At 41.7% G+C, this 12,030-nt stretch overlaps 2 protein-coding genes across 2 annotated transcripts; both read right to left on the reverse strand.

Moving 5' to 3' along the window:
* Positions 1-200: 200 nt before the first annotated feature.
* chic1 (cysteine-rich hydrophobic domain 1) lies at positions 201-7,465 on the reverse strand. The gene is made up of 6 exons (XM_086157896.1): positions 7,320-7,465; positions 5,632-5,686; positions 4,098-4,253; positions 3,678-3,734; positions 3,178-3,237; positions 201-2,514 (listed from the first exon to the last, which is right to left on the reverse strand). The coding sequence occupies exons 1-6, from the start codon at positions 7,463-7,465 to the stop codon at positions 2,464-2,466; spliced, it is 525 nt and encodes a 174-aa protein (XP_086014022.1). The 3' UTR covers positions 201-2,463.
* Positions 7,466-9,005: 1,540 nt separating this feature from the next.
* cdx4 (caudal type homeobox 4) lies at positions 9,006-11,502 on the reverse strand. The gene is made up of 3 exons (XM_086158567.1): positions 11,067-11,502; positions 9,872-10,017; positions 9,006-9,239 (listed from the first exon to the last, which is right to left on the reverse strand). The coding sequence occupies exons 1-3, from the start codon at positions 11,500-11,502 to the stop codon at positions 9,006-9,008; spliced, it is 816 nt and encodes a 271-aa protein (XP_086014693.1).
* Positions 11,503-12,030: the final 528 nt, after the last annotated feature.

Below are 12,030 nucleotides of genomic sequence, written 5' to 3' on the forward strand. Positions count from 1 at the left end.
CAAAAGCATGTTACACCTAAATCGGATAGACTTCCCAGCTCAAAAAAAACATCTTGGGAAAAATAGAAACTCTAAAATATGGAGGTGACTAATGAAGCTAAGTGTCTGAAATGGTGCTGAATCTTTCTAACACTTTTATTAATGTAATTTACTTGACAGGTTGACAGCTGGTCATATTTTCAATGACTTGGCAGACATGAGGGGTTTATTGTGCTGAAATGCTGCAACATTCACAGTGAACCACAGCATGAGTGCAATGACTTGAGTAACTGTCCTGCACACTGTGCAGCCTGTTCATGGCTCAGCCTGACACCTAGTGGATGGAAACTACATGAGCTTATCTGAGTTATGGTTGATTTTCCAAAACACCGGTTTTATTTTTGTAAAGTTAGCAATGACAAAATTATAACCAAATAAACTGGTCTCCCTCACTGAACACACATATATGTGAATGACACATTAGTGCATGCAGCTAAAATTTTTACTAGACCTAACATTTACGTTTGTAGTCTTGTGTGTTTACACAGATCAGTACAACTTGCAGAAAATACACTTGCTTAACACACATGATGAACAGCGTCAGGTGAAAACAGAAAATTGCATTAGGATCATCGTTTTAAGAAAACCTAAGCCTCTTGCTAATTCTTTTACTAGCTATTAGCTTCAAAATGTTTTGAAACAATTTTCCATCAATGCTTTGAAACGTGGGTTCGGCAAGTGTTAAAACTTTAAAACCCTTTGACATTACAAGGTGCAACCATCAGTTACTATGGGTCATCCAAAAACCTCCGTCTAAATAGAGGCAGACTGCGTGAAAACAAAAACAAAGGGCAATAAAACGAAGCACACAGAGGGCCACCTCTGTGGTGTTGAGGGGTTTCAGAGTGTGGACACACTGGCCTCTGAAACTGCATTAGAAAGTGGTAGCAGATACTGGCATTAGCATTCCTGAAATGTGTTGGGTAATTGCAGACTGTCTAGTTAAAGTTAACGATTCAGCACCTTGTTAAACCTGACCAATAGCTGCATTTGTGCAAGTTGGCCTGCAGGTTAAAGTCTACCATAGTTGTTTTTTTACAAAGACGATGAATCCTTTTCTTTGACTTCTTTGACACAAAAGTAAAGCCAGCAAAAAAAAAATCAAAATCGACAATTTATTTTCTCCTTATAGGGATATGGTCATGATGAACATTTACAAGAATTGTAACAAGGACAATACTGGGAGGAGGATTGAAACCCTCCTTTATACAAGAGAGTAACTCCTCTTGTACTTCTCTGTGGTTCAACAACTATTCTGGAGGCACTCTAACACAAAGCAATGCAGCCATCTTTTGACCAAGATACGGGAAATTTACACTCGCACTGGAAAAGTAATTGAGACAGTGGAGCCATCTGCTCACAACGCCACGTACTGCAAATGTCCGGGCTTCCACAACAATCAAAGAGCAGAGGGAAACGCTCAAAACTATAAAATGAATGCAAATTTGAAATCAAATCCTTGAAAACAATAATAAATACATGAGTGTAAGTGCAGAGTTCAAATCTTAATCTAACAACTGCTCACTGGAAATGCAGGCATATGCATGTTAGGCGACATAACACTAAGTCAACCTGATTGGCAAAAAACACTTGTTAACAAGCACTGTTTATGTCAGTGGATGATTCAGGACGTCCCGGCTTTCCACTGGGCTCCAGTGCTATTACAAGTTTCAACTCTGGCAACATGTATACTGTAACTATATGGCTTACAAAGTAAACAGGTCCATATAAACTAGAAAGGTACATAGACATCTTTCATTATTCAAAACTATGGTACAGCAATATATTGGCAAAAAAACCCTAAACGGCTAAGATACTTTATGTAAACAATGGTATACCACTGTACAGCTTATCATAACATAGTATTTACAGGTCAAGTTTTTAACTAGCTATTTCCCATGTATAGAGGGTTGAATGAAAAGTGAAAACACGGGCTGACGTACATTGTACATTAGGCAGTTTCAACCATCCGGTCTACTTGCAAAAAAATGGATTAAGAAAGAACAAAAAATGACCAACGGAATCAGCGAGGCCAAATAGCTGATACCCGCCAATACAGGAATCGGTTAAAATTCATTTATAAGGCAATCACATTCCTTGCAAGGGATTACTGATATAATAGATGGGACATGGGTTGATGGTTCTTTGGGGTAAATGCACTTTTTGTGGGTAAAGTCTTTCTGTTATTTGCAACATCAACAAAAAAAACTGTGCAATGAGGGGTCATATCTAGTTCTGTTGAAAAATGTGCAAAATCTGCTCTAGAGCAAAGTGACAGTGTTTCAAATTGTTAATGTACAAAGTACTGGGAGATATTCGGGGGTTGTCACGAGAAGCCAGTGCAGACCCTTATTCCAACATGGTGTTTACAAAAGGCACTCAGGAGAAAATTGCAGGGCCACACATCCGGTCAGACCAGCTTCCTCAGTCCGGTCGAAAAATAGGATATTTTGGTAAGAATTCTATAAGAATTACCTGTAAAGGGGAAAAAGCATGAATAGAATGTTAAGTGGAGTTGCAGACTTAAGCGTTATTGAGATATTCATCAAATACATTTCTCAGCCTATCGATGTATTATCTAACAGATATATCCGTTTAAAATGAAAAATAAAATGAGGATAATTTTGCTTTTAACATCTGCTACCCTTTACAGAGTAAATGGACAAACATTCAGCTTTTAAAGAAATACACATACACCTTAATAAAACATTACTTGAAAATTATTCCGAACTTATCTAAAAATCTGCAAAATTAAGTAAAATAATCTTAAATGTGGAAAAAAAAAAAAAAAAAAAAAAAAAAATAATAATATCAGCTGGATAAGTTAATTCCAACCAGACTTTGTTATTTTGGAAACAGTTGATTTATTATGCTGTATATTTGACACCTCAGCAATATCAAAGCCCCTGTGACTAAACAGATTTTAAAACTGGCCTCATAATATCTAAACCTTCATTGTTCCATCAGCCTACATAAGTTACTATCTTGTCTTTCTGGACGGCGGATTAACGAAAAAAGACCTCTTAAGATGTCTGCCGCCCTTTTTCTGATACTTTATCAACTAATTGGACAACCGCTAAAGGAAGTGCAGAATAAATGCTTAGCTGGACAGGAAAGTTCTTGTGACTTCACACTTACATATTCCATCATATTACTGCTCTCACATTTTCTTTTGCTGAGTTTCCAGTGCAGCCCCAGCTGATCGGAGAAGAAAGACATGACACAATGAGTGAAAATCTCTTGCTCTCACACATTCACGCACGCACGCATAGATACAAAAGAAAATCTGTCTAAAATCTACCCTTCAGTGTCAGGGGAATTTGGAGAAGAGCTGTCTGGTCTCACTGGGGTCAAACTGTGGCCAGACACCCTGAAGAGCTTCCTTTATGTCATTGCACAGCTACTAGCCGTAATTTGTTGCTGTGAGACAAAACAAAATTAACGTGGCTTTTTTTTCTGCTGACCTCATGGTCTTCTCAGGCAGTTAGGGTCAGACCTGACTAGACCAGCTCTGCGACTTAGAGCTCAGAGTTTATAAAACAGATTACTGGTCATTATCTCTATACTTACAACGATCCCTAGCAGACAATTAAATGCTTCTACACTGGTGCTAATGCGAACATTGCTGTCAAACTTACCTTGTGGTACAATCGATTATTTTCCCACTCTAATAACTTCTGAATGGATCTTCTCGTCTGTTAAAATAGAAAATTGGGCATGAATGCAAATTATTCACCTTATCAGGTCACTGTTAACGCCTTCACTGTTAGGATTTATAGAGTAGATTCCCAGTTTGCCAGCTAATAATTCTCACTTTGCTGTCTGTTATTCAAAGTGTTAACACCACCTTTAAATGGTGCAACCTGGAGCGGAGTAGAGATGGAGGTGTGCGGTGCAGTTCCTCATTTCTTCAGAGCCACTAATTGAAAACAGGCTGTTAAGGCCCTGTGAGCGATAGGCGGTTTGGCTGGACTGACATAACAGCCTTTAAGTAATCAGTGCTGATGTCAAGACGAGTTAAAGTGTCCAGCTTGTGTCACTGGAGGTGCGGGACTTACTCTCTTGTTGAGGCAGATAACAGGCCATAGACTGCAGCCGACTGTACAACAGCAACACAGGCAGCCGCAAAGAAGCCACTTCACATTCACTGGCAAGTTCTTCTTCAAGCAAGCATTTACCCTGCTGATGCTTGTTTTGAATTCTTCTGGTGCTACCTAAGGAAAAAAGGAAATGATTAGGTGCAAAATAATAAAAAAAAAAAAGAAAAAGAAAAAAAGTGATTTGGTTGGGAAACAAGAGCAGAGAATCTATTAACAAATCAAATTGTATGTTTGTTTGATTTTCTTATTGGCAAAGTCTAACCCCCAAACCCCCAGTAAATTCATTTTGTCATTTTCAAAGCATCGCACAATGTCATGACTTAAAGTTTAAGAGTGAGAAAAACATTACCTAAATAATGCGAGAAGTTACTTTAAAACAGTCCGTGATTACCACTGAAATTCAATGAGGGAATAATACCTATAAAAAAATAAAAAAAATCTGTGAAAAAAAGAAAACTACACTATAGGAAGCTGGTACATGAAAATGGCCAGCTTTTTTCGGTATTTCCAAAGCTCAGGTCAAAACTGCTCCTCGCAGGACGAAAAGTCTGTTTTTTATTTGTATTGTGTATCTTGACCTTTGTTTTCCCATACACGAACAGATGTGATCAAACAACTTGCCAGTTACACAGCTAATCAAAACAATTGATATACAAGGTAAAAATTTGGGAGTGCACAAGGGTGTGAGACAACTCCAGCGGTCTTATATGGCGCTGACAGGTAGATATTTGTAGATGTTGACCAGAGATGCCCCTGACTTTCTAACCAAGCTCTTGTCTGTTCAAGGCAAGGAGGGACTCAAAGGACAGATAAGGTCCGTGCCTGTGGCAGTGCCGGCCAAACAGCTTGAATGGGTGCTCATTCCTGGCTGAGTCTGTACGCCATAAAACTGGGGTCGTAATCTTTTATGACAGGATACAAAGGTCTCTTTGCAAACAGCCAAAGACCTTAGAATAAAGCCCAGCAGGGCCTGATCTGCACCCTTCAATCATCATAATTGTGACCTCATCCATCACATGTCACCCTGGGTTACAATACGGAAGGTACTTTTTATTGCCCCACACTTCCCTCTGCCTGCTCTTACCCCTGCAGCCTTTTTGTGTTTCTGTGTCCGACCCAGGAAGCTTTCCATTCTTGTCTACAGCAGAGTCTTCATTTCATTATTTTATCACCTGGAGTTAGACCCTTCGAAACACTGGGGTCCCCGCCAACCAAGTCCCATAGACGGCTTACTCATTTACAGAGCTGGACGGCAGCACATTCACACTCTTTTCTATGCAGCGTGGTGTGTTGCTTGAAATGCATCTCCATCAGATCAAAACCACTTTGGGGAGTTTTGAATGGGGCAGTGTAGGGAAGTCGGGGTTGTTAAAGGCCAAGCGGAACAATAGAATTACTGTGGCTTTAATTGTGTAATTCTTCCCACTCGGAACAGGAAAAAAGAGAGCAAGCCACTAGGCTGAAGTGCAAGAAAGCTAGAAAGTAAATGTACCTTCCCCGTGAGAATAGAAGGAAACTCTGTATCAAATCTGTTGCTCAATCCGAACCTGTAAGAGAATATTGAGAGAAAAAATATTGTATTAAGAGCTTAAAGTATGAAAAACCGTTCATTTTACAAATCAAAATTTAGAAATCCAAAAATTTGATATCCGAGTCAATAACTTCACAAAATACTGTTTTACAGAATATTTACTGGGGAGGGACTCCCGTAAAGCTTTGATAATGAATTAGTTAATCCAGCTGTTGATTGAAAATAAATTCAAATTAAAAATTGTTGAGTTATTAAGCAAGATCACAAAGAATTCACTGTTTGCAGCCTTGAAAATATGATTTTTGGGACATACATGGAAACAAGAGTTCTGAACCTAGCTGTGTATAAGCACTGAAAAAAAATGAATTCTGACACTTCACTCTGCAATGCTATGAATAGAACTGCATTTCTGTCATCACACGCTTGTGAAATACATTATGTTCCTGATTTTATTTTCACAATGTTTATAAAAAAAAAGATAATGAAATATTTTAGTCTGACTTTTCACATGCTTACAAATTAAAACACTGGACTCCAACTTGCATGAATAATCACCACATTACCCTCTACCTCAAACAGTACTGTTTTCAGTAGAAGGTTAAATTTTTTGTTTTTATCTGCAAGAATAAGGGTCTGGGGTATGACGCTAGGAAGTCTCTTCATTTTTTGTTTCCTTGTTTTGTTTGGACTTTTGGGTGGGTTTTTCTATTCGTGTTTTGCTTAACATCCATTAAGAGCATAAATATAATGCAATGAGAATATGACTTTGAACATCATGTAGGCTTATCTTGCTTTGTCTGCTGTTGCCAAGGTGACAAGACATGTGTTTGACCACATTCACTGAATGGAAATATGACACAGCAGATAAATCTTTTCCTTCATTCCTATATTCAAATAACAGGCATTCCTTTTCCACATCTCCTCTCAGGGAGCACGCATACATTTAAAGCCCATTATTCTACACCGGCTCTGCTTTCTCTCACAGGCTTTAAGTATGAAATTACAATACCCGTTTCACGTGTCTTCAATATAAAATATTGTCTACATTTGTGAAAGTCTACCACAAGCTGTGCAACTTTCCTCCTACATATTATACACCTGAAGTAAATTCAGAGTCCAAGTATTGCTGCTGAAGATGCTCAGGTCGGCTTCCTCGGTGTGTTTTGAATAGTTCCCGAAATTATTGCATTTGGGGGGTGGCATAATGCTTCACCTAACAACATTATTTGGGACCACGGCGTTAATAAATAATGTCAGAGTAATGTCAATTCGGTTTAAGAAGCGGTGATAAGCAAGGTAAGTGATATGGGTTTATCCCGCTGCAACGCGGTCAAGTTAGTAAAGAAACAATCTCTCAATAAATATCGATGGCGATTATTTGGCAAGTCTACAATTCAAATAAACTTGCCTTCCAACTAATACTGACATCGAGAAGACCACGTACACGCTTGTCATGGAAATATGTAACTGTTAGCTTGGCGTCGTCTCAATGTCGGTTACCGTTCGAGCCTCGAGAATCAACGCGGATCACAACTGTTAGTTCCTGTGATTGGCGTTAGCTAACAGCAGCTAGCATGCTAAAGATACACATAGCAAAACAAGGCGACGAAAGCGGGGCGGACGGGAGCGACAGGCGCTTCCCCGCTTACACTGTGATGTGTCCGGCCCCTCGCATCACCACGGGCTCCGGACAATATCTGGGCAAGTGCTCTTCGCTCACAACGCGCTCTTCTTCTTCGTCTTCTAACTCATAAATTGTATCGAAATCCGCCATGTTGGGCAGAAAGACGCTCATGACGCGCTGACGCGGGGGCGCGCACGTAGGCAGCGCCTGAGCGCGCCGCCGCGAGATTCGAAGGGAAGGAAAGGAAACAAGGGAGCAAGGGAAGGAAGGGAGGATAATCTGGAAAGATGAATGTGACATGTGTGAGAGCAGGCACGCGTAACCCGCATTAACTTGCATATTTACGTTTATTCACGATCGTAAATCATACAGCGGGCAGGTTATTGAGTCATAAAGGAGAGGTCAACGTCAGGAACGGTTCCAAAAAGCCAGTCTAGCCAAACGCAATTGACTCCCCGTTACGCGCCGATTGACAACAGCAACTCTATCTTCTCTCTATCAATATCAATAATCGCCTTCCCGTACGTGGATCATAGTGATTATATTGGCCCTGTTTTGGGGTGTAATTCGGCCTAGTGGAGGGCTTTCTGGCACAGAGGGTTATTGTGTCAGGCATCAAATAACAGACATGTGTTACTTAATGTTATGCGAAAAAAACACAACAGCTGAAAAAACCCATAAATATTCTGCACATGGACGTCAATATTTGAATGATCCACGCAACCCTCCCGACGTGATTTTAACATTTCAACCCACACTGACTTTGACCACTCACAGCGAAAGTTTTCGTAAAATTGTGGAAAAGTGAGTCAATCCCGAACAGTTTTCACATGTATTTAATTCGAATGAGTCATTCTAGATCACGATACATCGTCATTTGGAGAGACTGTTTTGTTTTTAACGATTTGATTCATGTAGACATGATATTAAAAGGCGCGCATTGTTTGTCCACATGTTTCTGACACAAGACAAGGAAATTGACATTATTAGTAGGGAAAAAGATACTCAAAAATTCAAATTCCAGTCGTTCTAAATCACATTTTCTATGAGAATCCAAAGTTTTAAAAAGTCCGATCTTCGCAGATAAAAGGGAAAAAATACACAGATTTACTGCAAAAAACCCAATTTATTTACATTTTGAACGTGGCAATCAAAACAGCGTTCTACCCGTATGTTTTCTCACTTTCTTCCGCTTTATGAAGCGGTTAAAATGTGCAGGGAGGGGAGGAAAAAAAACAGTGTGAAAAATAAAATAAAATAAAATCTAAAAAAAAAAAAAGATTCGTCCGGTCGGGTCGGTTACCGGGGTGACGTGAGCTTCATCCAGTCCCGACCCTAGACGACACGGTCCCTGAGTTCTCACAGTAGTCACAAACACATCATCACATACAAAAACCATATTTATATCTTATTAACTCACAAACAAATTTAAAGCTTTTGAAACACGTCGATTTTTTTCCCTTGGGTTTTTTTTTTTTCGTTATTTTTTTATCCCACCCTATCCCTCCCACCCCAGCCTCCCTCCCCACTTTATTATATCTATTCTATAAAAAGCCATATTTTTTTCTCTCAAGAGCCTCCAGTATTTGGTTGCTATGTCTGAACTCTTCGGCCGCAGCTCGGTGCTCCCGGGCGGGAGTCCGTCTTCCGCTGCGTCCCGGCAGCGTGGCGGAGTGCTCGGTGTGTCACAGGGTCCACGGGCTCTGCCCTCCTACTGGGTCACAGTCACTTGCTGTATATTCCTGATCGAAGGCAGGGTGTTCACGCCCTGTGGAGGGTAGAGGGCTCCGTGGATGTCCGTGGGACTGAGGGACCCCGGAACCGCCAGAGGGCTGACCGAACCCGGGTCACTGTGCACGGATCCCCCGCTGCCGTCGGACTGGCCCATCTTCTTTTTGATGAGCTTCCGTTCCTTGGCTCTGCGGTTTTGGAACCAGATCTTTACCTGGGCGTCCAGGCAGAAGAAAAATATGCACACATTTCAGCGTTTTTTTTTCACCCCCACCCCCAATAAAATAAAATAGAATAAAATAAAATATCAACTTGTTTAAACTTGAATGTTCGTTGCCCAGCCTCTGATTTTCAAATGCCCATTTGGTGATCACACAAAATAAAATGAAATAAAATAGGGAACATTAACTACTTTTTAATAATTTGTTTTATACTGATATCACTTTTTAAAATCACAATAAGAGTGATCCTCTTTATTTGGCCCTTTATTTTCCCCATTCTTTATCAATCTAAAAAAGTGCCTTAGCAGATATAAAGCTTTTTTTAGATTGTCAAGGGATAGGGAAAATAATCACCTCAAATAAACTTAAATCTCCAAACACACACATTATCCAGAAATATTTCTAAGGGGGAAAGCATATATTTGTATATTGAGTGTAAGAAAATGGAATAAAACTCCCTGCCAGGCAACACAAACTGTTAATGCAGACGCTGACATGCGTGGAAAAGGCCATCCTTATGGATCAACCCACAGGAACAAATAATTGTCTACATACTCGTATACAAATATATGTGCCATCATTTTTTTTTAAATTCCCACGGTTTACAAATCGTCTTTCTACCAACCTGTCTTTCCGACAAGCCAAGATTGACAGCCAGCTCGGATTTCCTCCTGATCGTGATATATCTGTTGAAGTGAAACTCTTTCTCCAGCTCCAGCCTCTGATGGTCTGTGTAAACTACCCTGTATTTCTCCTTCGTCCGCGTTTTTCCTGCGAAGTAACGACATGGAATGATGAGAAGCCCGTTTCCAATTATTATTTTATTAATTACTGTTATTAATTGTATTATTGTTGTTAATATTATTTGAAATATAATCCAGGTTGATGAAGCAGCAAGGGCCAGGTGGTTGGACCTGAAGCGGAGGCTGCATGCCACGACCGGCCTCTATCTCAAGCAGCATCTTTATTAGCTGCGCCTCAAATTGAGCTTTTTGATCTTTCTCCGATGTTATCTACTGTACAGTGAATTTCGGGAGAAAAACAAACAAGAGATAAAACGCGGCGAATGAAGATCGCGGTCTTCAAATGTTTGCAATTGTTTCGTGGCTGCACCGGCCCCCGAGAGGAGGGACCATTCAGACGCGCGTCATGGGAATAATAAAGATCCCGACGCAAAAGTCTATTTATTTTGACTCTGTGCTGTGTGTTGGATTTTGTTCATATCGTGGATCCCCTGGCCTCGCGTTTGAGACCCGAGCTGTGAAAAACGTCACGCTTTCCTGCAATATAACTCAGAGGAGAGGGAAAGGGAGGTGGGTGCATATCAAAGTGAAAGAGGTGTCGAAAGCGAAGACCACCGCCTGGATATGACGGCTAACACTCCAGAAAAACACCAAACAATGTCACAGGGAACTCGGCTTCACATCTCACAGGATCCGTGACATTAACATCACAAGTGGACCTGGCGCCGGCGCTTCACACCTTCTCCGTTTCCACGCCAGCACTCGGGGCGGTCCATGTTTCCATCCAAAATGACCGGTTATGGAAATAATGCGCACACATGTGACTCACTGAGCCCCAGTCGTCGATCTATTTACTTTACATCTACACTTCTCGACTGTCTGGTCGTTTTTATGGCCTGTTTTCCCTTCCCCCCTCAACCCCAACAGCACAATATTTGAGTTGACCTCACTAAGACACGCTCCGCGTATTTATCTAACTTTACGCAGGGAGGGGGACCCCATCGAAAACCGCGCTCAGCCTTGTACCCTATCGCAGATCTTTTAAAATAATGATAGAAAAAACGAAGGTGGTCTCACCCGTGGAAGACGACTGCGCGGTTTTACTCATCCACTGGTATGAATTGCGTCTTTCTCTGTCAGGAGAAAGTTGCGCGCCGGTAACGTTCTCCGGCGGCGGCTGTAACGCAGAAGATCCAGGAGGATGCATATGACTGTACTCAGAGGAGCAGTAAGGAACCTGTCCCGGAGATGAGTTATTCATTGGCGCGGGGATAGGGTTAGGTGGTCCGAGGCCATACGCCCCCCAGTCCTCCCGAGGAGCGCCGTACGTAGGCGCCCAAGTCCCCGCAGATTGTGCGTGCGTATCCATGTTTGGCACATGATGGTATCCAGTAAAGTCGGGGTACTGAGGCGTGGAAACAAAGTTCTGTGGAGGCAGGTTGATGCTTGATCTTCTAACAGGCCCTTGGTGATACATGCCGCTTTCTTTATCCAGTAGGTATCCCACATACATGATTTGCAGTCAAGCAACGAATTGTGATGGATCAGCAGCGGGAACGATGGCGGCCTGTTTTAAGGCGACATGGTTGCCCCTGGAAGTGTTCAAAAACGACCCCTCTGCGGCTTGTGTAGTCCAAATGGCCTCCCAGAGTGAAATGCAACGTAGTCCCAGCCTTTCCCCCGTCTCACATGATGTGTCTCTGTTGACAAGTCGGAAAACGTATACTAAGTGCCTCCCTGACGTCAGCCCACTCCTCAAGTCTTGGGACATTTGCATTCAAAAGGAAGCGGTGGGTGCTGCCGGCGCAGCTGTCCCCCTGAGCCTGTGCCGTGCTGCGTCATCGGCGCACGGCGGGCCTATCCCGGCCGGGGGTTCTCCATCCCATGAATAAATTAAACATCGCGGCCTATCAGCTCCGAAGGCCACACGTCCACAAAAGCGCAAAGGGCCCTGCGCGTAATTTTACGCAGAGATATTTAGTCGCTAGACCCAACTTCTGCGGGGAACAGTTGTTTCGTTCGCAAAAAAAAAAAAAAAAAC

Source organism: Fistularia commersonii, chromosome 13 (genome assembly GCF_037954325.1).
Source record: "Fistularia commersonii isolate RoL2024-O1a breed Wild chromosome 13, RoL_Fcom_v1.0, whole genome shotgun sequence".
NCBI classification, from domain to species: Eukaryota; Metazoa; Chordata; class Actinopteri; order Syngnathiformes; family Fistulariidae; genus Fistularia; species Fistularia commersonii.

Bases quoted from the DNA above. Each gene is read 5' to 3' on its own strand.
- chic1 (XM_086157896.1), bottom strand. From the start codon at position 7,465: ATGAGCGTCTTTCTGCCCAACATGGCGGATTTCGATACAATTTATGAG. The intron at 5,687-7,319 runs GTAAGCGGGGAA...ATTCTCTTACAG, and splicing joins GGGGCCGGACACATCACAGT to GTTCGGATTGAGCAACAGAT. The intron at 4,254-5,631 runs GTACATTTACTT...TTTTTTCCTTAG, and splicing joins CTTCTATTCTCACGGGGAAG to GTAGCACCAGAAGAATTCAA.
- cdx4 (XM_086158567.1), bottom strand. From the start codon at position 11,502: ATGTATGTGGGATACCTACTGGATAAAGAAAGCGGCATGTATCACCAA. The intron at 10,018-11,066 runs GTGAGACCACCT...GTTACTTCGCAG, and splicing joins CGCGCAGTCGTCTTCCACGG to GAAAAACGCGGACGAAGGAG. The intron at 9,240-9,871 runs GTTGGTAGAAAG...CTGGACGCCCAG, and splicing joins TTGGCTTGTCGGAAAGACAG to GTAAAGATCTGGTTCCAAAA.